Source organism: Hakea prostrata, chromosome 10, assembly GCF_041222555.1.
Source record: "Hakea prostrata isolate BN-2017 chromosome 10, UWA_Hpros_2, whole genome shotgun sequence".
Lineage (NCBI taxonomy): Eukaryota > Viridiplantae > Streptophyta > Magnoliopsida > Proteales > Proteaceae > Hakea > Hakea prostrata.
Window position 1 is genome coordinate 38,923,318 of NC_142609.1, and position 27,055 is coordinate 38,950,372.

The 27,055-nt window shown below is 36.5% G+C and overlaps 2 protein-coding genes across 5 annotated transcripts in view; one reads left to right on the plus strand and one right to left on the minus strand.

The window, feature by feature from the left end:
- Positions 1–5,526: 5,526 nt before the first annotated feature.
- On the minus strand, positions 5,527–14,220 carry CPFTSY (signal recognition particle receptor protein, chloroplast (FTSY)). 4 transcript variants are annotated; one of them, XM_089137193.1, is made up of 12 exons: positions 13,839–14,220; positions 13,642–13,746; positions 13,431–13,504; positions 13,235–13,293; positions 13,087–13,124; positions 11,481–11,601; positions 11,317–11,385; positions 11,142–11,224; positions 10,517–10,585; positions 9,780–9,842; positions 9,536–9,661; positions 5,527–6,632 (listed from the first exon to the last, which is right to left on the minus strand). In XM_089137193.1, exons 1-11 carry the CDS (start codon positions 14,163–14,165, stop codon positions 9,548–9,550), a joined length of 1,122 nt encoding a protein of 373 aa, XP_088993319.1. In that variant the 5' UTR covers positions 14,166–14,220; the 3' UTR covers positions 5,527–6,632; positions 9,536–9,547. The 4 variants fall into 4 exon arrangements, with proteins under 4 accessions (XP_088993319.1, XP_088993320.1, XP_088993318.1 ...); XM_089137194.1 differs by having other exon boundaries at positions 5,528–6,569; XM_089137192.1 differs by having other exon boundaries at positions 5,530–6,518.
- A 4,150-nt stretch (positions 14,221–18,370) lies between these two features.
- Positions 18,371–27,055, plus strand: part of LOC149002835 (E3 ubiquitin-protein ligase COP1-like) — a 31,228-nt gene continuing 22,543 nt past the window's right edge. The window contains exons 1-3 of the mRNA XM_089137112.1: positions 18,371–19,076; positions 21,634–21,711; positions 26,828–26,983. Of these exons, the coding sequence (XP_088993238.1) occupies positions 18,741–19,076; positions 21,634–21,711; positions 26,828–26,983 (570 nt within the window). The 5' untranslated portion in view covers positions 18,371–18,740. The remainder of the gene's footprint in view (positions 19,077–21,633; positions 21,712–26,827; positions 26,984–27,055) is intronic.

Genomic DNA, 27,055 nt, shown 5'->3' on the forward strand with positions numbered 1-27,055 from the left:
CAATCAGTCACATCATATCATACAATTTTTGCATCAAATAGCGCCCCTTAATTACTCATTCGTATTATTGAGTTTTAAGTTCCTCCCCGCATTGAAGTAATCTTTTTTGTTTTTTCCTTTCAGAATCTTTTCACGTGTTCTCTGTTCTGTGCGGTGTGCACTCTCTTTTGTACTCTGGCTGCAAAATTCCTCGGGGACTCCAACCTCTACGGCTCTACGACTTCAGGTTTCGCTCCTGACGTGGCTGCTATTTCACGAGTCCGGATTTTTGGAACCATAAAAACCTGTGGGGCCCACAGTGAAAAATATTTTTTGAAAAAAAAAAGCATGGGGGAGCACTCTGTGCTTTTCCGACGGAAAAATGATCCGAATTCTATAGGAATGGATCTGTAAGTCTTCATTTGGTAAGCGAAGTTAACCCAGTTTTAACTGCTACAATCACCCAAGTAAAATATACCTCTTTAAGCATTTAATCATCTTTTAAAGGGCCTATTTGGTAAATGAGTCTAGAGATTTTAAATATCTATAAATTTCAAATCTATGGATTCATAATTCATCAAATTAATTGTTTGGTTGTGGAATAAAATTTGTGGAATCATTATAAAAAATTTATTTGATTGACGTGATTTTTATGAATGTACAAATGTATAGTGTTTTTATAGTGGCAATGAAATCTTTGGATTTCACCCCACATTCATACATCTACAAATTCACGTTTTCAATGTTAAAAGATAATCTCTAGATTTCATGAATCCAAAGATTTTCACAACTAAACGGGTATAATTCTCCGATTCATGAGTTCAGAGATTTCAAATCTTTGGATTAATGTAACCAAACAGGCCTTTAGGGTATTGGTTACATGAACCCAGAGATTTGAAATATTTGAATTCATTAATCTGAGAATCATACTCGTTTGGTTGTAAAAATCTCTAGATTCATGAAATCTAGAGATTCACCTTTTTACACTAAAAACGTGAATATGTAGATTTATGAGTAAATGATGAAATCCAGATATTTCAAAAAAACTATAAATTTGCACATTCACAAAAAGCATGTTGATCAAATAGTTTTTTAGGATGAATCCACATATTTCATTCCATAACCAAACATCTAATTTTATAAATTATAACTCCATAGATTTGAAATCTCTATCTCCAGACTCATGTAACCAAACAAGCCCTAACGGAATTGTGTTACCCATAATCCAAGTACGCGTTTGGTAACATTTATGCTCTAAGTGATCAGTTCTTATGCAAAACCGTTTTTTAATGTTTCTATGCTAAAATATCATTATTTGCTTGATAAATCCCTTCTAAAAATATTTTCAAATTGTTATTAGAATAGGCTAGTGTTTGATAAACTCGTTCTAATTTTATCACTATTGTTTATATTCTTTGATAAAAACATATTTTTGATGTTCTGCAAAAGGTGTTAGTCAGACCACTTTCGAATCGGTCTATTCTTAAAGAACAAAAGAAGAACGAACCGTTTTAACAAACGCTTCTAACCCTTTTTTCCGTTCCCAAATAACTGAAGAATGCCAAAAACGTCTTTTTGAAAAGAACGTCACCAAACTCGCCTTGACTTTACCATTGAAGGCAGCCCATTCTCATTGGTTATTTTTTTGATTAACAGATATCTGGTTCGAAGAATTCTCTGGGTGACTCGGAGCAGGGAAGGAGACTTTGGATTAACATTTTTGTATATCAAACGATGCACAATTAAATCTAATTCCTAATTCAACGGAAGGGAGTCCATATGGTATCTTAAAGACATAGACTGACAACTCCCAAAAGGGAAAAAAAATGAAGCAATAGGGAATCATAAGGAATCCTAAGGAAAAAAATATGAAAATGATTAATAAGTAAAAAAGAAAAATAATAAGTTAAACCAAGGTACGCAATATCACCGAGTTTCGGTGGTTTTGGTTAATGGCGAACTGAAACCTAAACCGAACTTTGGTTTTGCAAAATATTGCCAAAATTTCGGCGTATATCGCCTAATCAATCGATAAATAGGCAAAATCTTGAATTTTGCGATATTTAGCTATTTTTCGTGATTTTATAGTGAAATCTTTAAGTCAATGGACAATCTTACCAAATTTGTCCCAATAATTCAAAACCTAAAAGGCAATGTGCCAAACGTGCTTAGGAAGGAGAATATACATAAAATAATTCAGATTAGGCAAACATTTTGTAACAAAATCTTCAAAATTAATGAACAATCTTATCAATTATATAATAGTGATTAATGCCTCAAAAGGCAAGTACCAAATGTCGTTAGGGAATAGTATATACATGAAAGAATTTTGGAAACAATTTAGGGCCTGTTTGGTTACATGAATCCAGAGATTTCAATTATACCTGTTTGGTTGTAAAAATCTCTAGATTCATGAAATCTAGAGATTCACATTTTTACACTAAAAACGTGAATCTGTAGATTTATGGGTAAGGGGTGAAATCCAGAGATTTCAAAAAAACTATACATTTGCACATTCACAAAAATCACGTCGATCAAATAGTTTTTAAGGATGAATCCACAGATTTCATTCCACAACCAAACATCTAATTTTATAAATTATAACTCCATAGATTTGAAATCTCCAAACTCATGTTACCAAACGGGCCCTAAAAATTATGTAATAGAATCTTCAAGGTCAAAAGATTATCTTTCCAATTGTATCCAAATGATTTAGGCCTTAGAAGATAACATGTTAAATGTGATTAGAAAGGAATATTTACATGGAATAAATTATAGGAAATAATTTAAAATTATTAAATATTTGCATAAAATTATGGTAGATACCAAATTTAAACGCAAAATGACCAAAAATACCTCAGGGGGTCGAAATCTACAGATTTTTGGGTGAAATATCTACGAGATTTCGTCTGTTATCACCATGGCGAACTTTAGCGATATGTCGCACATTGAGTTCAACAAAGGATGTCCCTGTAGATTGCCGTGGGAAGATATCTGAATCTCCAAATGGGGAATTAAAAAAGGAGAGTAGTGTAGCAACGAAGAGATTGAATTAAGTCAGTTAGGTTTGGATCAATCCGGTTTAAATTAATTGGGTTCAGATTCACTCAAGTTCAACCTTAATCTTGAAAAATAAAATGCTCTCAGCTGAAGGATGGTTGTAACCACAGCTGCAACAGACGATCTGACCCCGAAACTACGAGAGGTTCCTCGGCATCTGCATCCAATCCATCTCTAAAGCATGATTTCAGCTTAAACAGTTTATATATGGAGTAACAAGATCTCCTACTCCATTTCCTTAGAAACAGCAAAAACAGCCTCTCCTAAAGAGCAGCTCTATCTCCTTGGAAGATTTGCAAAAATGAAGCAATACAAGACAGGTGTGCGAAGTGTGAATTGTGGGATTACTGCATCGGTGGTGTAGAGAGTATATGGTGCGAAATATAGCCAGATATCGCTCTTAGAGAACCGAGCGATATGGCGAAATCTCATCTAAATTTTGACCTCCTTTTCAAAGTTTTTTTTTTTCTCTCATTTTGAGCATAAATTTGGTGCATACCCTAATTTGATGCTAATATTTGATAAATTTGAATTATTTTCTATAAATTATTCCATTTAAATTCTCCTTCCTAATCACATTTAACATGTTACATTTTAAGGCTAAATCATTAGGACATAATTAGAATGATTACCTGTTCACTTTCAAGATTATATTACAAAATCATTTCATAATTTAAATTGTTTCCATAAATTATTTTATGTATATATTATTCTCTAACCACATTTGGCACGTTTGACTTTTGAGACCTAATTCACTAGAATATAATTGGTAAGATTGCTTATTAATCTTGAAGATTTTGCTATAAAATGTATTCATAATTTGAATTTTTCCATAAATTATTCCATGTAGATTCTCCTCCCTAATCACACGTTACATTTTGAGTCTTGAATCATTATGACATAATTGGTAAAATTGTCCATTAATCCTAAAGATTCTGTTGTAGAATCGGGAGAGAAATTGTCTATAAATTGCAAAAAAATTGCCTAAAAAATTGCAAAATATCGATATTTTACCGATATAACACAATATATCGCAAGAAAAAGCGAAATATCTCACATTATTGAGTTTCAGTGGCTGTTTGGGTTTTCCATCCACCAAAACTTGCCGTACCATGAGAGGGTCCAGGGGCTTTTGAATTCCTTAAATTGCCCTTCATTGTTCTCTTTGTCTAATTTTAAATTCCCCAATCCACCCCTCTTTACTCTCCGGTTTGATTTGACCATTCCACGTATTTTACTTCCCGTGGAAGTGGCTTAACAGTATTTACAACATATGGGTTCCCAGTGAAGTATATTCAATGGGTTATGGTTTTGCATCTCCAATAAACAAGTCTCTATTTTAGTCAATAACCCAGCCAACCCAGGTCTCGGCAAGGTGATCCATTTCTTTAGGCACCACTGGGGCGAGCCCCCCATTGCCCTTTTAAAGATTTTGATTAGTTTCATTAGTTTTCCATTATTTTTCTCTTTCTTCACATAAAATATCAATATTTGGTCCTACCTAATATTAAAGATAACTTAAAAGGTAAAAGATGAAAGATGTACATGTCATTCTTATTTTTTATCTAATGGTTATAATTGATATCCGATTTTTAAGAAAGAAACAATTAACTCCCAATTAACCAATGGTGGGATAGTTGAGCGGTTAACCACCCAAACTCTTATATATATTAGTAATATCTCCCCCATCCCATAATATCAATTTGCCAGCTAAAAAAAAAAACACAATTAACTCCCAATGAGAAACTAACTCCTAATCCCTAATTTGATTGGGAGATTATGAGTTTGTATTATATTTAAAAAAAAAAAAAAAGAGCATTAGAATGAACCTTACTTTATTAACAAAGAAAGCTTGAGAGATGCTGTCTCACTCTCCTTCTCAATCACTTCGGTGTTCGACTAATGAAAGAAAAAAATCTGAAGCATGACTCCTTTCTCTAGGTTAAAGCCATATCCACTGACTCGTGGGATTGGAAAATTAATTCTCATGGTAAGAGATTATATGAAGGAAGAGCTTTTATACTGCTAATTGGCAATGGAAACAAAATAAACCCATGGCACCATTGATGGATTCCTAACATCCCTAAGCTTCAAACCCAAGGTATGGATCTTTCTAATGGCCCCTTCTACAATTTCAGAGTTCACTGATCCTATATCTATTTTGACCAAAAAAAAAATCCTATATCTAGATTATTAGAAGCATGGTGGACACCAGAACATGTCAATGCAATATGCAATATTCCTATTCCTCTCTTTGAAAATGAAGGAAGATGATCAAGTCAATTGGTTTCCTACTGCCGCCAGAAAATTTCCGGAGGCTTCGCACATAGACTTGGTGAAGAATCCTCTGCTTCTTATACTCAGAAATTATGGCTGAAGCTCTGGAAACTGAATTTATACCCAAGAATTCAAATATTTCTTTGGAAAATTCTCTTGGGTAAACTTTCCACTCCAGATTTATTACTCAGAAAGGGATGCAACATACAAGATTCACGAGTACCTAGAATTGATAAAGTGGACCATAAGTAGATAAAGGCGCACTCCAAATTTAAATATGTGATGAAAAAATGTAAGAAGAAAGCAATCCTTTGCCTAATGGAATAGAGTATCCAAACTCTCTAATGAGAAGCCCACGACAAGCATGCCAATTAGCGTTACAGCAGCCGTGAGTAAATGTCGGTGTACTTGCTGCTACTATCATGCAAGTCATTAGATTAACTACTTGTGAGTTGTGACTGATTCATATCATTACAAGAGATCATTACAAGAGATTCAACCATATCCCGACTAATGGATTGGTTACAATTTTTCTTAGGAGAGATAACCTAAGATAATCGGTGAAAAGTACACACTCCAGAATTAAACCAAATTGCCAGTAATCTTTAAAATGTTTCTTAAATATGCACTATAGTATACTGAATTAGAAATTCTATTCAGACATGGTTAGAAAATTTCAAAATTCCTAAATTATCTCTATTCTCGTCTCTTTAGAATGTTGTGTTGGTAAAATAGAATCCTAAATTTCACCTTCTTTCTTTCTTCTTCCTCCATCTATCAATTTACATATCATTTTCCAATATTTGATATTAGCATTAACGAATGATAATCCCAGCATGAGCGAGGTCAATCAAGCTAATCAATTTACAAACTTCTGTTAGTTCCACTCAGCATATAGGAAGAAGATGAAAAACCACAAAGATCATGATGCGGACTTCGTCGACGTCTGTGTCCTCCGCAAGGTAAAATTTCTGAAACTTCAAATAAGACTGTCAAATGTCAGCGAAGATAATGTAGGGATGGGAAGCAACTACACTCCTGCCTTGGGTAGTTGCGGTTAATGCTTCACTTCCCAGTAACTCAGGTACCAGATGCTCTTCTGACTCCTGGATTCTCAAGGTTTTTTCTCACAATTTTCTCCTGCTCAGCGACCTGAACTCTAGAGAAGCAGCAACTTGAGTGAAGTTTCTAAAACACATATTCTGTAATCCACCATATGAAGAATCCATTAGCCCACCACACTGAAGGCATTACTAGAGAAAGAAGAAAAGGACGTAGCATGTTGAGTTCCATCAGCAACCAGACTTCCCCAATGCCTCCAGCACATGTGAAATCATGATCAAAAACCAAAGGGGGGAGGAAAGAGAGACAGTAACAAAATACCAAAGCAACAAAGGCTGTTTAGGTTGCATTCTGGAATAGTTTTATGGATCTAAAGCGCATTTTGAATCTCAATTTTTGTGTTTTTTCTGGCTTAGGATTGTTTGTAGACCTATTATCTATTCCGTGAATGCATTTTAAAGACAGTAATTAAAATTTTCAGTATTCTTAAAATTAACATATCTAATCAACAAAAATTCTCACATGTTTCAATTTCAGTTTTTTGCCAGTGTTAAACCATAGATTATTGAACACACCACATTTTTCTCCATGCAAATAGGGCAATCTGAACCCCCAAAACCTGATGTCATCAGAAATTTACTATTGCACTTCATTCCTGGACTCTCCATTGACCAGCAGATGCAGTTCGGCTGCCTGATGACAGCCTTGCATGTAAGTATTCCTCCCCATACCAGCACCAAAGTCACAAGCATCAAATTTAGGTTATTAAATTTATATTTATATTTTTTCACTTAGTTCTTTATTGCAGTATTATCTTTAAAGTACTATTAATCTGGTTAGGACTTGACTTGACAGTGAGTCCAAGTTAGAATCCTCCCTACAAATCCTACCATAAGTATGATCCTTTTTTCTATTTTGAGTCCGAGTTGAAAGTTATATCAATCATAATTGCTATATAGAGATCTAATTTCTCAGTTGAGGAAGTTGATTGGTGGCTTGCTACTTTGACTAGAGCACGTAAAACAAGGCAAACTAAGCAACGTTGATGGACCATATGGCAAGCAATGCCTAGTTCGCAGGGCTTCTTTTTAGAACAAAAAATTACGAGTTCACTCATAATAGAATAAAGAGCAATCTTTGTAGGACAGTCTTTGTGGACAGCCATTGGTCATCTGCCCATGATCTGCCAAAAAGTATATTCTGTCAACCGTTGCTGACCCTCTGGATTAGAGCTTCTAGTAATCTCCCACCAAACCCCCCCCCCAAACAAAAAAGGGGGGGGGGGGTTGGGGAGAACAACCCTAACTTACCCCTTCTGTTTTTAAAATTACCCCATGACCTGAACAATCAACAGAGAATTCCAGCCATCAGAAACCTTCCCATTGCAATCAAATACTCCCTGGCCCATTAGAGGACCCAATACAATCCTGTAACCAGTACCACTACCCCTCACTTGAATCCTAAGGACCTCCATATCAGCTTCTTTCTAGGAAATCCTAAAAGTGATCCAATCCACCCATCACTTTTGGCCCACATTTGGATTGAAAATCTCCCCCCCCCCCCCGGGTGATTGGAATCCAAATCCAAACCCCATCCCCATTCCAATCTGCACTTTCCTGAAACCCTAAATTGCTGAAACTTCAATTCCAGCAATATTCCTTCTGCAACATGGACTTGTACGGACTAAAATCTGGTTGGGAACCCTCATAGAGATGAACTGGATCCAATTAATTTTGGTCTGAATAGCTTAATTATTTTAGGTTAATTTATTGACTTTATCTTGTGATTTTATCTTAAAATCCCATTTGGGTTTTCGTTAATGATTAGGATTCTTTGGTTTAGAAGTCTCTTAATTTATCCCCCCCCCTTCTGTTCTTCTTTTTCTTCTTTTTCTTCTTATGACCTTTCTTTTCCCTCTCCCCCTACAACTACAATTTCTTCTCAGGTTTCCCCCTCTTCTTCTTTTCTATCCTGCCCCTATTTATTCCTCCACCAACAAAACCCTAAACCTCACTGATATCCTTATGATGCCGTATGAACAAACTGATTCAATTGATTCCAGTACAACCTCAAAAAGAACCGGTCCAATGGGGTTTGGTCCAACTAAAGTCGGACTTAATATACATTAATTATACATTTTATTTCAGTTTTAAAATTTTAGTCTTCTAATTGTTCTACTGTTCCTATGTGAGGGTGAATTCAGGTTTGAATTTTGATTTTGAGTTCAACTAGGATTTGTGTTTTATTTCCTTTAGATAGCTAGTTTCCCCCTCTTCTTCTTTTCTATCCTGCCCTATTTATTCCACCACCAACAAAATCCTAAACCCACCGATATCCTTATGATGCAGTATGAACAAACTGATTCAATTGGTTCCAGTACAACCTCAAAAAGAACCGGTCCAATGGGGTTTGGTCCAACTAAAGTCGGACTTAATTATACATTAATTATACATTTTATTTCAGTTTTAAAATTTTAGTCTTCTAATTGTTCTACTGTTCCTATGTGAGGGGTAATTCAGGTATAATTAATTCAGTTTTCAAATTTTAGTCTTCTAATTGTTCTACTGTTCCTATGTGAGGGGTAATTCAGGTTTGAATTTTGATTTTGAGTTCAACTAGGATTTGTGTTTTATTTCCTTTAGATAGCTAGTAACAGGGTGCAATTTCAGATGGAATAAAATGAATTGAGTGTTATTTGATAGTGAAAGTTCCTTCCTGTCTCTACTCCCCACTTTTTCCCCTTCCTATTCTTCTAATTTCCCTCCAGTGAAAGCCCTCCATAGCAGGCCAATTCCAGGCCTGCATCACTTTCCCTACCTTCATCTCTAATAAACCCATCATTTAACTGTAACCCTAAAATTGAACAGAAACCCTGTTTTAGCCCATTCTTCTTTCCTGTTCGTAATAAATTCTGACTTACTGTATCCTAGTTGATTTCCTTTCAATCTAGTACTGGATCATCACTCTTAGTTAAGAAATTGGATAACATTTTAAAGCCCTATTATTACCTCTGGATTGAAGTAGTTCCATAGAGGCAGATCAAGAGGTGGTTAAGCGATGATGTGGTCTCAGTAGCAAAACCCCAAGTAACCACCAAAGGATTAAATTAATATGGGAACAAGAGGTATCCCATCTAGCTGATGTTAATGAAACTGACCATTTTTAGACCTCAAGAGAAAATAGCACTGACAAAAGCCTCTGCATCGAATGGTTGGAGGTCTTCCAAACCTTCACCAACTCCTACAAACTTTATGGGGATCCCAAGTTCATCAACCACACTAACCTGAAAATTTGAAAACACAGAATTCTCAGTACAAAGTGCTGTCAGGTGCAATAAGACTAGTACAACTAACAGAAATTTGAGCTGCCAAGTTAACAACACAAAAAGATTTCAAGCATACCACACAGCCACCTCGAGCTGAACCATCTAGTTTGGTCAAGATTAAACCTGTGATTCCAACAACCTGTTATAGAATTAGTGAATCATTTAGGTTCTATTGCAACCATTTAATTTACCAGAAACAATGATGTTGAAGCACACATTTTCGTCTTAATAAAAGAAACATTGCATGGATTTCCAACGCTTGGGTCTAATTTTTGACAGGAATAAAGTCGCCAAAGCCAGACAGGAAGGGAAAAAGAACTACAAATTACTTTGAACTGCAAAGGGAAGTATAACATTACCAAATTTAACATCTGACAAAACAAAAACTACATACAGAATTGTTGTTTCTATTGAGAAAGTCTCCTTTCAAGAGTAGAAAGTCAGAGATTGTCATGTAAATGAGTTATTGAAAGAGAAAGAGTCACCAGAGTCATGTTATTCATGGCATGCACTTTTCGTTTAATGTTTCATGCCTAAGATCACTAAGGCCTTGCAAAAGTTTTAGCAGCAAAACCTGATAAGTTTTCTAAACTAGTAGCATCATGGAACACTTCCAGTTCCTGGTTATAGTGAGACCAAAAGCAATGGGAAAAAGCAAACAGTAACAAATAATTAATTTGTGTTGTGTAAACTCATAATAAGAAATTCTTTTCTAGCAAAAAGAAAGAAAAGCTTGTTATAGAAATAAGCCACCAATTATCAGAATGTCAAAGGATAATGAGCATTAATGCTATTTCAGGAAGGGAATGTTACATCATTGAATTCTCTGGCCTGTGGTAGCATATTCAAACCAGTTGTACCATCAAGGACTAGAAGGATCTCCTGCAAGATAGTGAATCCCAGAATTACTATACATCACAAGTTTAAGGTTTAAGCTTAAGTATATTCAAAGTATAAGGAGATCAGTGTTAAAAGGTTTATTGTGGATAACCACGGAAATAAGACTACACATACAGAACACTATCTTAAAGCCACATCAAGAGAAAAGGTAATAAGTGGGTTATGCTTGAGCGCCAAATATAATGGATATGCCAATCAATTGCATATATTCCAATCCGAGAGTAGCACTCAATGATTATATCTCTGTTGGCATCATATTTAAAACTCGTCTAGGTTAGGTGAGATCTCGGAAAACTCAATAATCCAGAGCTGATCAAGATGTCACTAAGGTGATTGCTTTGGCATCCAGGTGCCTTGAATCCTTGACAACTAGTGTCACTTTGGTCAACTAAACGGGCATTTTGGTTGCCCTGTTGATGTTGTTGTGTCCAGGCCCCCTTTAATGCTTAGTCAACCTATACACTGTGAAAACTATGTGGTATCACCAAGGTACAAATAAAATTTAAATCCTAAAGGATTTGTCAGATGGTCAACTTACATTTGGTGCACCAGAAATGACTTTACTAATAGCCTTCTTGCATGCAATCAATTCTTCCATTAAGCTGTAGTTTGTGTGTAGACCTAAAGAAGCAAAAAATTATCAATCAGCTAAAAGCATGTCAACAAAGGAATTAAAAAAAATATATATAAAGCAGTTGGAACTGCATACGTACGTCCAGATGTGTCACATAAAACAACATCAAAAGCTTCTTGTTTTCCTCTTTTTACAGCCTGAGAAAGAACTAACCAGAGACCAATTTTAGATGGTTTTATTCTACATACTACCCAGGTATGCAGAATTTATTCTATCAGTCCTACCCTTCATCTTCTTGTGTACCTGATGATGCTTTGACCTTTTCTCCTTCCCCAACAACTATCTCAGACCCAGTTCTTTCAGCCCAAACTTCAAGCTGATCACTAGCAGCTGCTCTAAATGTATCACCAGCTGCCATGAGTATCTGGAGCATATAAGACCATCGCTTAAGCAAGGAGCAAGAATAGTATATAGACATGATTCTGTTCGGCACCATCAGATTCAATGAGGAAGCTATGACATACAACAGGTAGAAAGTTGCAGGATGAGAACACAACATAATATCATATTCAAACTGCAGAAGATTGATTGATTCTGTATATTATGCATGTAAAAAATATTGTGCACTGTAATGGTTCGGACCCTGTCAGCAAACCAATTGCAAGCTGGCAAGAGTGGATGGCTGTGTTTGGATACATCCAGGGACAAACTGACTATTAAGTTTTCTATCGTGCCCCCCCCCCAGCCAAAGAAATACATATATATAATAAAAAAGAGAGAGTAAAATACACATGCATACAAACACCGAGGAACATAAGCAAGGGGTATGCTAACAATTCCAATGATCCCCCACCGTCTGACACTGTCTAGTGCAATGTTGTCAAGGTGGTGTCTAGGTGCAGCCTCATTGTGCAATAAGGAACAACTTGGTGCTCAGTGCATCTGGTTAGACTGACTAACATCATGCCTAAATTCAGGAAAACAAAAGACATACAGTAAGTAACTAAATTACTTCCTAATATACAAAATATAATGATCTACACTAAATGGAATGAAGAAACAAAAGATTATGGTGCGGTATGGTGCCGCCCTTGATGCCCACCCCCCACTTGGGTCTAGCAGTCATGGCAGCTGGCCAACACCTAGCTCTTTTTGGGACTGTAACTAGCATGATCTAGGACCAAATCTTCTATTTATATCATGAGCACTCACATTCTCTTCTTACCATTTTCTTGATCTTTCAAATATATAGACTCGGACAAAGTCCTTTACGAGTTATAACTTAAATACAGTTGACCCCTTCCATTGCTTTGGTAATCCCTCTTATATTGTCCCAAACCTAATGTAGTGAAAGTCAGCCATCTGCGACCCACAGTTCTTTTAGAGCTTAATATGGTCTACTAGCCACATGCCTATATGGCTACATCCAGCAAGCCATTCCTGATTTCCATGTAACATTAAGCCACAGAAAAGTGAACGTAAGTCACCCAAGACTCCCTACATTTGAGTCGAATATACTAATTCCATTTTTACCATCCACTCTGTTTAACTTTGCCAGTAGTCATGTCTGCTTACCACTTGAATGTCGGTAATTTTTAACCCTCCACCCCTCAACTTTTTTAGTATCTCTAATTTGGGCACTGTAACTCCTTACTATGCAATTGATTGTGTTCGTTGCACTTATCTGAACCACCACAAATGATCTCCCAATATTCGTGGTGAAAACATCAAAGCTTAACATCCACAGAATTGGAAAACTAAAACTAGTGCTCTGTTGGTTGGTCACCAATTGTTAGAAACAAGAATATTCTTTTTACCAGATATTCCAGTTGTGCTTCATTTAAGAAGAACAAATTCAAATGTAGAAAGGAAAAAAAAATCCAGATTCAATTCCAATGGAGCATCTCACCTTAACCCCTTCTTTCTTTAATCTGTGAGCAAGCTTCCCTGCAATTATTAAAGTGAATAAATCTTAATAGACTAATAGAAGAAATTACGGCTCATGTAGTGAAATCATAGATAGAGGAACACAAATTATATTCACTCAAATAAACTACCAAGAGAAGTTGTCTTCCCGCCTCCATTGACACCAACAACCATGATTACAGCCGGTTTCCTGCAAGAAAGGCAAAACGAACAAACAAGAATTACACAAAAATTCAATGTTAACTACTTTTTCTTTTCTTTTTTTAATTAATTATTGGGAAGACTCAAGACGTAATATCAGAACAACAACCAAAAACCGCATGTAACCTGAATCCCAGTTGGAGTTCAGTCTTATTCGCCTTGCTAGTTAGTAATTCAAGTACACTTGTCTTCAAAGCATCCTGTCAACAAAAGCAGCCAAATAAAATTCACGCCACGCAACTGCGTGCTCCTAAAATACAAATTACAAACTATATCCTTAATTAGTAGATAAAAGTATAAAACCCGCGGAGCATTCTCTTTCCTCAATTCATAGTACCTTAATTTCAGTTCCAGATTTAAGCTTCCCGGCATAAATGTCATCTCGCAAGTTTTCTACAATCTTAATCGTGATTTTCGGACCAAAATCAGATACCAGCAGAGCCTACATGAGTATATATATCTTCATCAAATACACAGAACAACTACAGAAACACTCCTATTCGAAGCTTACATGGAAAGAGAAAGTGAACTCACTTCTTCAAGTTCATCTAAGATTCGATCAGTATCTGCAAGATTCCAGTAGAGAAGTAGCTCGTCGACGACGGCTAGTTTTTTTCTCGTTTTGGAGAAACCAGAGAAGATTTTATCAACATCGCTCTTCGCTTTCTCCTTGATCAGACGACCTAGCTTCGTGAAAAACCCCGTCTGGCCTGCCAAGCATTTGAACCTGTCTCTGCTGGCAATTGGATCAACCACCGGGGGGAACCGGCTTGACGGGAGGTTTACAAGGATTGAAACGGTTGTTGCAGGTCTGAGAGAAGGAGATAACAGAGTGAACCCGAAAGGAGAAGCAGAATTCATATTCTTCCCCACTCTGGTGTTTCTGCTTTAGCCTTGGGTTGAGGATAAAGGACTGAGGAAGACAACACCAACAGATGTCACATGACAAAATTCCTCTCTATGTCTTTACCGGCCAACCCATCCGACCAAACCCGGTCCAATGTCTTGTGCAAATGGATGCTTAAAACCTTAAAAGTATGGTGTCAAAGGGCCTAAAGATTTACCAAAAAAAAAAAAAAAAGGGCCTAAAGATAGTCTACCAAAAAAAAAAAAGGGCCTAAAGATAGGTGAAAGTAAAGGTGGCATGGGGTTTGTCATTTGTCATCAGGATTCAAGATTCTGTAGGCCTTCCCTTTTTTGCAGTCTCTGATTGAATACTGTTGATAATATTTTGGTTGGAGAAGTTTTAGCTCTCAGGAGTGGTGCACTACAAGCTTTAGCAAAGACCTATGATCATGTGTAGCTAGATCTGGAGCCGATCAAGAACATCAAATTGCAAATCACCCCATCCCCTCATGTATAAGATCCATAGTAGAAGATATAAGAAAATTTGGATATGTTTTCCTCTCTGTTTCTTTTTTTTCATACTCCTATGAAGCTCAACAATGTTGCAGACATCCTAGCTCGGAGAACACAGTCTTTCAGGCGACACTGTGTGACATATCTCCTCTCCTTGGCAACAGAGTATTTGTAATTCTATTTCTTGGCTAAGCCTACTTAAATGAAAGTTTTATTACCAAAAAAGAAAAAATGGTATCAAAGGGCTAGGAGGTGTTTTACGTAATTGGGGACATTAGGGAGCTACTGGCTACATCCCGGGGATGGTTGGTTTCTAGTATTTCGAGAGAGGTTAATAGAGTTGCTGCCTCTCCAGCTAGGTTGGGTCGATCGGTTCCAGAGAGGACTTATGTACCTATTTCCACTCCCTATATCCTAGACACTTGTTCTTAGGATGCTAGGCGGCCACATGTCTACACTTCTCAATAAATTTTATTTTTACCAAAAAAAGGGGGTTGGGTTGGATCAAACCATCTTTGAACCCTAATCCTATTCGAGAGACTAAAATCAAAATCCACCATTTTTAGAGTTGAAAAATCCCCAATAGAAACCCAACCTTGTCATGATTTCTCTAAGCTTCCCATCCTAAGTTCCTAACTAACCTTGATAGGATCCGGTAGGCTCAAGTACGTTGGCCCTAATTTACCCTAGCTTTGAAATAGTTTTGCTTCTTTTCTAAAGTTTTAATTTTATAATTTTAACAGACTAAGACTCATTTTCTCATTTTTAAATAATGGATTCCCCCGTTATACATTGTACATTGTAGACAAATCCATCACTAAAAGAGAACTTCGTATAAGACAAAATGACACTAAATAACTTAGAATTTGCAAAAACAATTCATAACCAATTTCTTTTTAAGAAATTTAAAATTAGCTCAATTCATCAAAAGATATGATCATACATCTAGAGTTATTAACAAAGTTGATGATGGATTGTTGACACCTTATTTCTAGAAAAAGAGAAAAAAAATTGATTAAGTTAAACTAACACAATGTCGGGTAGAGTAGGGTTGGGTTGGCTTGAGGGCCAAACCTAAACCTGACCTAACCCTGTTATGATTAGTAAATGTGCAACGCAAACCTGCCATTTGGGTTGAAAATTTTTGAGTTGAGATTGGTCCAACTCAAGGAGGGTTTGGGCCAATAATTATTCATTGATGCCCCTAACTTAAATAGGAAAAAGTGTTGTACACTTGTACCATCACCCCTTAAGTTACCCCTTCAAATTGAACTAATGCCACTTCTTTTTTTTGTGGGTTCAATTCCGGCACTTGAGAGACGCTTTTTCTTATCGAGACTCAAGAGAAAGCCTGGTCTTTATGATTGGTGCGAGATGGATCGTTGTCCCACTTCTACGAGCGGTGATTTTGACACTATCTACTTCTAAGAGCGTGTTTATGCCACTATGTCGCTGTCATCTTTCCCACTGCAAAGTATAATTTGACTTATATTTTTTTTATCACAAGACTACAAAGAAAGATGCAAAGAATGGTGATTCCAATAATCCGTTGACAGTAGTACCAATTGAAGTTTTCGGTGGATAGTTATCAACATAAGTTAAAGGTGGTTAGTTAGTTTTCGGTGGATAGTTATTGACATAAGTTAAAGGTGGTTAGTTGTTGGTGGACAATTAGTTGCACAAACACCAATGGTTTGAAAAATGCATGACTTAGGTTTAGTTCTATCATGTTATGATGATGTATCTTTGTCTTAATTCTCTATTACCACATGTAATCTTCTCTTTGTTCCAAGGGAGAACAATAACTTTACTGACTCCCTGGCTTGGATGGCTATATCAATGCCCGTGTCTAATAATTTAGTCTATTTTCACTCCATGACTTTCTAATTTGATGTAACATTGTTATATTTAATTTTCTCACGGTTTGTTAATACATATAATTCTTCTACCAAAAGAAGATAGTGATAGTTCTTGAGTCCGGATTGACGGGGAACACAGACGGTTAGATCTTGACCATAAATTATAGGAGGGCCCACAGGGTTAGGTGATGGGATTTAATTTTTTAAATAATTTTTTATTTTTTATTTATAAGCCTCACCTAATTTGTAGTAGTTGTAAAGCTGTAACTAGGCCTGTAAACGGACCGGATTCGGCTCGGATACACCAGTATCCGAATCCGAATAGCAAATCCGCTATCCGAATCCGAATCCGAAACTTTATTGGATATCCGATAATAATCCGATCCGATAAAATATCCGATTATTTATTGATAATTGTCACTTTTTTACATGTTTTATTATAAATTTCTAATTTCCGGTTACCGAATACAGCTATCCGAATCCGGTTACCGGTATCCGAATCCGATTATCACCTATTTTTAAAGAAAAAATGTTAAATACTCTACTCTATCCGGATATTATCCGATCTGATAAGCAATTATCCGAATCCGAATCCAGTTGCTTAATGAACGGATACGGATATTTTCCGGTAAGAAAATTTTCGGATACGGATACCCTTAAACGAATACGAATGCGAATTCGGAGACGGATTTCGGTTATCCATTTACAGGTCTAGCTATAACGAGAGCACTCATTAGGAGAGATGATCCACATTCATGTGGTTGTTTTACCGGATTTTTATCCGCTCCCGTTCTGACAGGGTGCAGTTTCCTCCGGTGGATCGTTGGATTATCGACACGTGTAATATTCAAATCCCAAGGTAAAGATTCAACACTCTCCTTTTCTTCATCATCTCCATCTTCGGCTCTGACAGTCGGAGTCGGCGTCACCACCGCCTTATTCCTCTTCACCTCCAGCAACAGTTGAATCCGTCACCACCATCAACTGTTATCTCACCTCCCTCCCTCTCTAGCCATAGATTCATCCCTTCATCTCTCTCTCCTTTTCTCTCTGTAACTATAAATCCTTCCATCATCCATTTATTATGTAATCTAATCACCTGAAAATTCCAGATATCCTTTTCCATTATAGTTTCGTATTTCAAAAATGACAGAACCAGAGTTGCAATCTTCATCTTCTCTACTTTGTTTTTCATTATTAGTTTCGTTTGTTTTGTACATTCTCAGAAAAAACACATATCCCTAAAATTTATCGTTGCAATAATATTAAAAAAAAAAAATCGTTGCAATCTTCATCTTCTCTCTTAATATGGAAGAAGTGGAAGGTGAAATCAGGTTTGTAAATGGAAGAAATGGAGGATAAAATCAGGGGCCGTGTCTGATATTTGCAACTTGCAATTGCAGATTTCCTGCAGATGCATAACACAGACTAGCCAATCTTTTTTTCGATTGTATTTCCTGCCCTAATTTGTTAGATTTGGAACGATGAAAGCTCGTCTCTTAAATCTCCTTCCTCTGTTGGTTGGATTGATCAGATTAAGGCTTTAGGTGATTATGGGATTGCAGGTAGGGTTTTCTATTTTTCTTCTTCTGGTGTTTAGCTTTCTTTGATTTGTGTGGTGGTGGCGAAGTAGGCGTTGTCGAAGCCGACAATGAGAAGATGAAGGGAAGGAGAGAGTCGATTAGAGAGAGATGAATGAAACTGGGTTAAAATATGTTACTCAAGAGTTGAATTTTACCTTAGGATTAGAATATAATCCAACGATCCACATGAGGAAACTGTACCCTGTCACTCGGAATAGGAGCGGATAAAAATCCTTGTTTTAGCAAAAAGAGAAGAAAAAAAAGGGAGAGTAATGGTTAAGTCTTGAACCATGGTTCAAGTTAAACCGCTGTCCGGGGGCGCAAAAATAGAAAAGGTGAATCAAGATCCGTTTCCGACGTGGCCAGTTTCCACCCTCACAGTTCTTTTATTTTTTCAGTAGACCCACAGTTTCCCAGTTTTACACTTCTCCTCCCTGGACGCCGAGTATGGGTGAGATGTGGATGATCACCTGCGTCTCATCTCTCTTTCTCCATCAATCTGAGCTTCTGAAGTAACGAAATTGATTTAAAAAAAAAAAAAAAAAGACTCTGCAACTTCAATCGATTTCTGTTGGAAAAGTCGAGTTCACATCGATACACTTGAGAGAGACAGAGAGGGAAAGATAGCGAGCTTGATGGCTGAGTCTTCAATGGGGGCTCTCGTACCATCAGTGAAGTCGGAAGCAAAATTTTCGTCAGCAGTAACAGGGTTTTCAGAGGCAGTTGATGAGGCTGCAGAATTAGGAGAAGGTGTAGGAGTTCTACCGGAGGCAACGGCGACGGTGGAACTCGATAAGGATTTCCTGTGTCCTATATGTATGCAGATCATGAGAGATGCTTTCCTCACAGGTTGTGGTCACAGCTTCTGCTATATGTGTATCGTCACTCATCTCCAAAACAAGAGTGATTGTCCTTGTTGTGGCCACTATCTCACCAAGAACCAACTCTTCCCAAATTTTATCCTCAACAAGGTTCTGTATCTTCCCCCACCCTTTTTTTATCTGCTTCTTTCAATATTACTGTCGTGCTAAATGGAAAATTTATTTTTGGATGGTATTTGGAGAGAACTTCATTGGAAACGTAGTCTTGTCAGTGTCTAAAACTATAGATCGGTAACCTAATGTTGAGAATTTTGAACATTTTGATCTTTTTGGGATTCATGATTAGCATTTGAATGAGCACCAGTGGATGAGTTAGAGAGTGGTATTTTGAAAAATCAGCCAATAATAACCGACATCAAGTCTGTGGGACTGATGGAAATTGTCAGATTCAAATTTAACCAATTGGGTTCGTAACTCTCTACCTTTACCGTCGGCTGATGTCTCAAAAGGCTACTCTATGCTAGCACTCCCTTGGGTCCAGGCCCTGCTTGGAGTTTTGCCCCGTGATTTTAGAACTTAATCCATTGTGTGGATTTGATGCCAAAAACGCCAAGCTCCCAAACCGTTAATGCAGAAGACCTAGGACTGATGAAACTCTGGCAGTTAGGTCCTTAATTCCCTTTGGGTCGCAGAAGACCTAGGACTGATGAAAATATAGCTTGGATTCATCTAATCTTTTTTGTTCATGAATATCTCAAGTAAAACATAAATTGAATTTCTTTTTGGGGCTAAGAAGCAGAATATATATACTTCATAGTTCTAAGGAATACAAAATTTCCTGTTAATTTGCCTGAAAGAGACCGAATAAGACATTTTACAAAGGCTACATATTTCTGTACACTCCAAAAAGAATTTCAGCAACTCAAAAGCAACCAATAGATGAGGAAACTACTTTTGAATACAAACTCCATCATTGAGGTGCCATCAGGGCATCTATAACATCTATTCATCCTGTGATTGCGAATCAATAGATATGTTGAACAATTCTTGAGTAAAGTAATAAAATAAGAACTGTATCATGTAACTTCATTTAAAAATGAAACCCTTCTTGAATCACTATGGAATAAAGGATCTCCTTAAAACTTCATTTTCTTTGTAACATTCTCTATAAGTCAAGAGTATTATGGTGGAAGTTTGGGATGGTATTTTGGTTTCAGAGTATAAGGAATACAATGAACTCTCAGATTCTGATATAGACGATAGATGAAATGCTCAATGTTATAAATAGCTTCCATACCCCCTCATCTCACCCAAAAAGAAAAAGAAAAGTAAAGAAAAGAGTATGGGTCCATGTGTTTAGCATATGGACTGTTTGTGTAAATCTCCATCAATTGGGTAGATGTGATGAAGATTGTCTTTCTCCATTTCAATTATAGAAAATAATTTGAGGGAAATTCAAGTTTTTACCAGGTGAAAATGACAAACTTAGGTGGAAACCTGGGAAATTTCGAAACTTGAGACTTTTTTGTGCAAGTTTTGACAGGTTAGGGAGTATTTTGGGGTGAGACTCTACATTTAAGCTAATTAGAGTATAAAAAACACATTAGCACATGTATTTTGCTAAAAAGGTCAATGTAGATATGTCATTTAATGTACATAGTAACATCAATGTAGAGTTGTCCTAGAAGTACACTGAAAACTTAATTACTTAAGTACATAATATTCATTATATAATTTCTAAGTTCAAAACATCAAATACAAAGTAATTGACAATAAAAGGGTAGTACAAGTGTACAACTCAATGCCAAGAGGAGTGCCTTGATGGATTCATCCTATGAGTTGAGTAGTAATGTGCCTGTAACATCCTCTTCTTTGACCAACGAACATAAACATCCCATGACATGTTATGCTTATGGTTGTCAAGGTAATCGACAATTGCAACTCTATAAGTCTGGTCATCAACATGCCTAAGATAGCTAGTCTGATGGAGTACACAATTTGTATAGAGAAGTTCTGATGGAGGGGGTATTGGTCGTGGTATTTGGGAAAACATGAAAGAAACAAAAAAAAAAAAAAAAAAAAAGGGAAACCACAAAACTTGTAGGAAAAAGTCCCAGGTTTCCATGAAATTTCCTAGGTTTCCATGAAATTTCTCAGGTTTCCCTCGAATTTTTTCTTATAAACTGGCTGGTTCAGCCGGTTTGGGTCAGGTTTCGACCCAACCTCGAAATTTTGAGGTTTCGACAGTTTCGATCGAAACTTGGGACTTTTTTTGGGTCCCCCAAAGTTTTGTTTTGAGGTTTCAAAAATGTGAAATTTCGATAGTTTTGACCAAATTTTATACGATGATTTCAATCCGATTGATTTTTTATTTTTATTTTTCTAAATGTTTGAGTTTTTTGAGAAATGCAATCAAGAATTCAAAAAATTTATGCTTTCTATTTTACTTTTTAAAGTGATTCGTGGTTTTTGTTCTTTAAGTTTTGTGCAGAAGATGAACTTCAGTTTTCTTTGGTTTTTATTGGCAGTTTCATCAATCCACATATTGACTATCTGGACCATACCCTTTTTATCATAACTCAAAATCCTTACTTTACTAGACTTGGATACTATATATATGTTGCACTCTTTTTAACTGCTTATCAAGCACTACTAGTATCTTGAATTCTTTATCATGCACCTTATCTATTTGAACTACATTGTGTAGCTATTGAAGAAGACTTCTGCTTGTCAAATACCAAAAACCACGTCTCCTATGGAGCACCTTCGCCGGGCAGTACAACAGGTCATTTACTGCTTCTGAGCCTGGAACATTTTGAAAGAGACTTGTAAGCTCTGTCTTCAGTTGGTTATGATCATGTAAATAAAGCTGGTTCTTATGCACTTCTGTTTTGATTTTTCTAGAAATATATTCTAGTGTTGTATCTTGCTTTAAAATTATGAGACCCTGATGAAACCGTAACTATATTGATGCGTCTATCTCTTAATTCCAAATAAAACTCTTTATGGAATATACAATTCTTCTGTTACATGTCCGTGATGGGAACAACTGACACTAAATGTTCATGAAAGAAGCTATTGAAGTAGCATGTTAGGGTAAAGTACAGATATAACCCCTCAATTAATTTGTGACTGACTGGCTACTCTTGCTATGAATCAGTCAAATTATTGTAACAGTTTGTTCATAAGTAGTGTTTATCTTGTTCTGTGGAATTAATTTTTCTTTTGCTGGGTTGTTATTTGACAGTAGATGTCCCATCCATCGAATGGAGTCTGAATCTCACCTTTTTTAGTGTGCTTTAATATTCTTTTGTCATTGTTGCTGAAAAACAAATTTATCCATTAAAAGATGAAAGGCATACTGATATCATTAATTTTTGTTTTTATGAATCAGTCAAATTATTGTAACGGTGTACAATGTTATTTTATGTAAAATGCTGAAAGAGTATTTTGTTGTTAAATGCTTTTACAATAGGAGAGTTTTTAACTTATTATCTTGATCATAGTTGTCAAGCGTCGCCTAGGCGATAAGGCAAAACCAGGTTGCCTTGACCCAAAAATGGGCTAGGGCGCCTAGGCGATGCCTTGGTTTTTGTTGTCATCTATCGCCTTGTCGCCTTGACAACTATGATCTTGAATGTCCTCAGGCTTCATTCTTGTCTTTGCATTTCTCTCATATATGGCTGTTTTGAGTCCACTAATTTTCTTAGAATAATACTAGCCTATGGCTTTAACCAAATAGAATATGAATGCTCCCAATATTTTTATTGCGTTTATTAAGTTGAAGGCTACATCAAAGTTGAATACGGAATAGAAGCTTTGTTTCTGCTGCAATGTCTGGTGTTTCTCATTTTACTAGTAGCAGGGCAAAGAAAGCTGATTATGTGCAGGAATAGGCAAAGCAATAAGGTTGGAGCTTGGAAGTTACTAACTTTTATTGGGACCACAAACTTGAAAGGATGTCTTGATCGGGGTTCATAGTTTGTAGATTTTCTTCAAATGGTATCGTCTTTCAGAGCCTGGGAAGATGATATTTGTAAAAGGAAATTTGGAAGGCACAGCCCATAGTTGTTTGGTGTGTCAAACACCAATGGCAAAACTGTACTTGAGGTCTTGGCTGTTGTGGTACAGGCTGAGATGTGAACCATCATGGATTGGATTCAAACCAACTGATTAGGAGCAGCATGTGCACATTGGATTTGTACAGTTGAAATAGGGAAGTTTTTATTTGAAGAATGCATGGCTAAATTCCATTACTTAGTGACTGGTTTTGAGTTTGAGTGGGATAAGGAAGTTGTAAATACTTCTGTAATGGCTTATATCCACAGATTAATGCTACACTTTTAGCCAGTCGAACTATCTAGTATGGAGGAAGCAGTCTAGTTAGCATCAGGTCTAGGAAAATTTGAGGAAACCATGTAACCAAAGGAATTTTCTAGACAGATATTATATGTGTTATAACTTTCTCCCCTAGCAGTCTTCTACACAGGATAAGTCAATTTGGTTAACAAACCACAAGTTAGTGGTTCCCCTACGTCATCTTGAAGACCTAACCAACCATCTTCACCACCCCTGCTTGATCTTTTTATAGCGTCTGCAAGGCCTAACAGACTATATTCTGTACCCCAACGTGGTTTTGACTGGCCATCATCTTTTTTGGCATCCAGCTGCCATTAGGTTTTTTACCTCTATGGGCATATCGGTGCTTAATGTCCATCCTGTTTGATATCTTATGTTGATAATGATATTTTTATCCCTTATATTTTAGAAGAGCATCTTGGATTTGAAATAGTTGATCTACCAATAGAGCAGTCAATAGATGAATTGCCAACAGTGATAATTATGAGGATCTATTGCTTGTTATGACCTTTATCCTTTTTTGATCACTCACAAAGGTACTAAAGATAAATCGGCACCACCGCTTTCCAGATCTGTGTGAAGTGCAATGACTCTACACTCTATAGTGATAAATAGTGGTGGTTGCATTGATGTTATCTCTGAAGAAGCAGTTCATAATTTGGGATTGCAGGCAACCACATCCAACCCCCTATAGAGCTGCATGGGTGAACAATGCTAACTTGAAGGGGATTGACATATGTTTGGTCACCTATTCTATTGAGGAATTCAAGTTTAAAGTGCAGCGTGAGATTCTCTCTCTAAAGATCTATGATATTCTTCTTGGTCAACCATGGCTGTTTGAAAAATGTTCACCATTGTGGATATGCAAATACCTAATCTATTAAGCATGACAACAAAGCCATGAAATTTCTTCCTACTAAGGATCTCGCTAACATGAAACTCAAAAAATAGCGGGATTATTGCTTCTCCAGCAAATTGTTTCAGATTGTCTCCTTGGCTGCTCTCCAGACTTGACAGTGTTGAGTTCTTTTCAGAAGAGGAGAGCTGATGCAGTAGCCTTGTCCTGGTGGGCCTGACATGATCCACTTTGTGTGTGAGTTTTCTTCTAAAGTTGCGCATGGATGGGTGTGAGTTTGGTCTCCCCTTTCCCTTCTTCCTATTCTTCTACTAATCTCTTTGTGAAGCTCACTGTAATAGACCACCTACAAGGTTTGCATTACACAGTACTCAATGCAAACCTGGATCACCACTCCTAAATCCAGAAAGCACAATTGTAGGAATCATAAAGGGCATTGATATCTTTTGCTCATCAAAGAACTCCAGTAGCAAGGTTCGAAACCTGTAGATAGCAGTTTCTCCAGTAATTGATTCAGAAAAACAGCATTGACAATCAATCACATATGACTCAGACCACTACCATGAACTTCCAGAGGAAACATGTATGATTTTCCAGTCTAGATCTTCACAAAAACCCTAGTTTGTCTTTCTATGAACTAGGGTTTCATTTCCTCAAACTAGAAACTTAAAACAATTCTGGGAACAACTTTTACAGTGAGAAAAATAGGAGAGAAGGGCAGTGTGATAGAATGCATCTCTACTGTACCAGCCAAACCCATCTTTATATAATCAACGTAACATGAATACAAAAGGAATTTAATTAGACTAGGACACTAAGGACTGGAATCCTTAAGCAAAAAGGAAACCAAGATAGAGGTACTCCCCATGTCCTGCTACATCATATCTCTGTCTCCAACAAGTCAGTTTGGTTGTCAAAAAGAAATAACATAAAAGGATGAGGAAGCAGAAGCTGAAAAAGTATGGTTGTTATGGGTGGGTGCAGACATTGTCCTCTTTCGATTTCCAGTTTGCACTGCCATGTGTGTCTTTTGATTTTCTCCCCAGTGCCCAATTTGGCTTTCCTCTTGCATTACATAGAATTGATTTCTGAGCGATTCATGGCTAAGGCTCTTTTTGGTATCAATTATCATTCTCAATTATGAGGTTTTTTTCATTATTTTAAGTTGTTTGGCATCTATTATCAGTTTTATTTTTATTTAAAATAATAGAAAAATTTTCAAAATTCATAATGAACTTTTTGTCTATTATGGATTATGGTGAGAATTTCATTCTCTTCATTTATGCACAAATTTACTTAAATTATTATGGTTAAGATGAGGGTAAAATAGTCAATAATCAGTTTTTTATAAAAATTATACCTTTTCCCTCTTTTATCACTTGCTCACTATTATTTTCTAACAAATTTTGTTTTTGACACCAAACTTATTTTTCATTCCATAATTTATTTTCGACAAAATTCACCAAACCATTTTTCATTATTGACCAATAATGAATTCTTGTACTTATTTATTTTAAAATAGGCATAATAGAGAATGAGAATTGATACCAAAAAAGCCTAAGGTACTAGCCTTATCATACAAATCTGCATCGAATATTATTGAAGACCCAATGGACAAGTAGCTTGTTCACCTTAATGAAAGTCCAGATGACCAGCATTATTTGTTATGTTTTCAATGAATAAGGACCTTCCAAGTCAGATCTGCGAGCCTCTTTTGATTTTCACATGATCAACCCTTGGATCTTTACATACATGGAACACTGGATTTTTGAATCAGCATCCGCATTTCTGATCCAAGTTCTCCCTGGATGCTCTTAATATGTAGGAATTAATGTCAGTGGATAGTGACCTCAGCCCCTGCTCTACCTGAACCGAGGTTTTGCTTGCTCACAGGAATGAAGTTACATAATGAAAAGAATCCAAACCAAATTTTGGAATGGGATTTCAGGACTGGCAAAAGCTGATCTGGACCGGTTGCCAAAGTCTGAAGTTTCTAGTCTTGTAGGAAAAAGCATCCCTTCCAGAGATCTTCAGTAGAATGAACATGTTGGAGAATCTGAATGCTGACAATGGTCCAATGGCTGATACAACCAGAGTCAGAGATCAGGGGTAGAATAATAATGCAGATTCAGAAAAGGATTTGTTGGAAATGGTGGAGGTGGTTTTGACTCTAGGACAGCTACGCAACAAAGTGACACCGCTTTATGGGAGTGTGGAATTACAACATTAACCCCTTACCTTAGTGCCATGTCACCTCTGCATATGAATAAGGAAGATAAACATCTGCAACATCTTGACACCTAACCTTGAGATGGATGTTGAAATATGGCAGGTGAAATCAGAGGCTTGAAAGCTGCATAAGAGTGCATGACTGAATAATGAAATGTTTCTAACAAGATTGATGTAAAAATATCTGCACAGATAATTAGATATTTTTATTTTTTTTATCATTATTAATATCTGGACATGGGGTAAGTAAATTATTAAAATTATTGATGTGACTGGCATTGCCTATCCTGCTCTGGTGGGTAGTCCATGGTAAAAGGTTTATATGTTAGTCACTCTTTTTTGCTGGTCAATTGTATTTTCGTTTTTGTGTTTGTTCGAGGATCAATCGGTGTAAACTTATAATTCATGCCTGCATTTGTAGGCTTTAAATATGGCTCTTACTGAAAATCCATGACAGGGTTGTGAAGTATCAGTTAAAGAGCTAGACAGCCTATTGTCCATCCTGGTGGAGAAGAAAAAAAAGATGGAGCAGGAAGAAGCTGAGAAAAATATGAAAATTCTACTTGACTTCTTGAATTGCCTGAGAAAGCAAAAATTACAAGAGCTTAATGAGGTTTGTATTTATGAAATGTTAACTTTTTTTTTCCCTTAAATTCATTCATGTGTTTATTTGCAGTTTAATGAG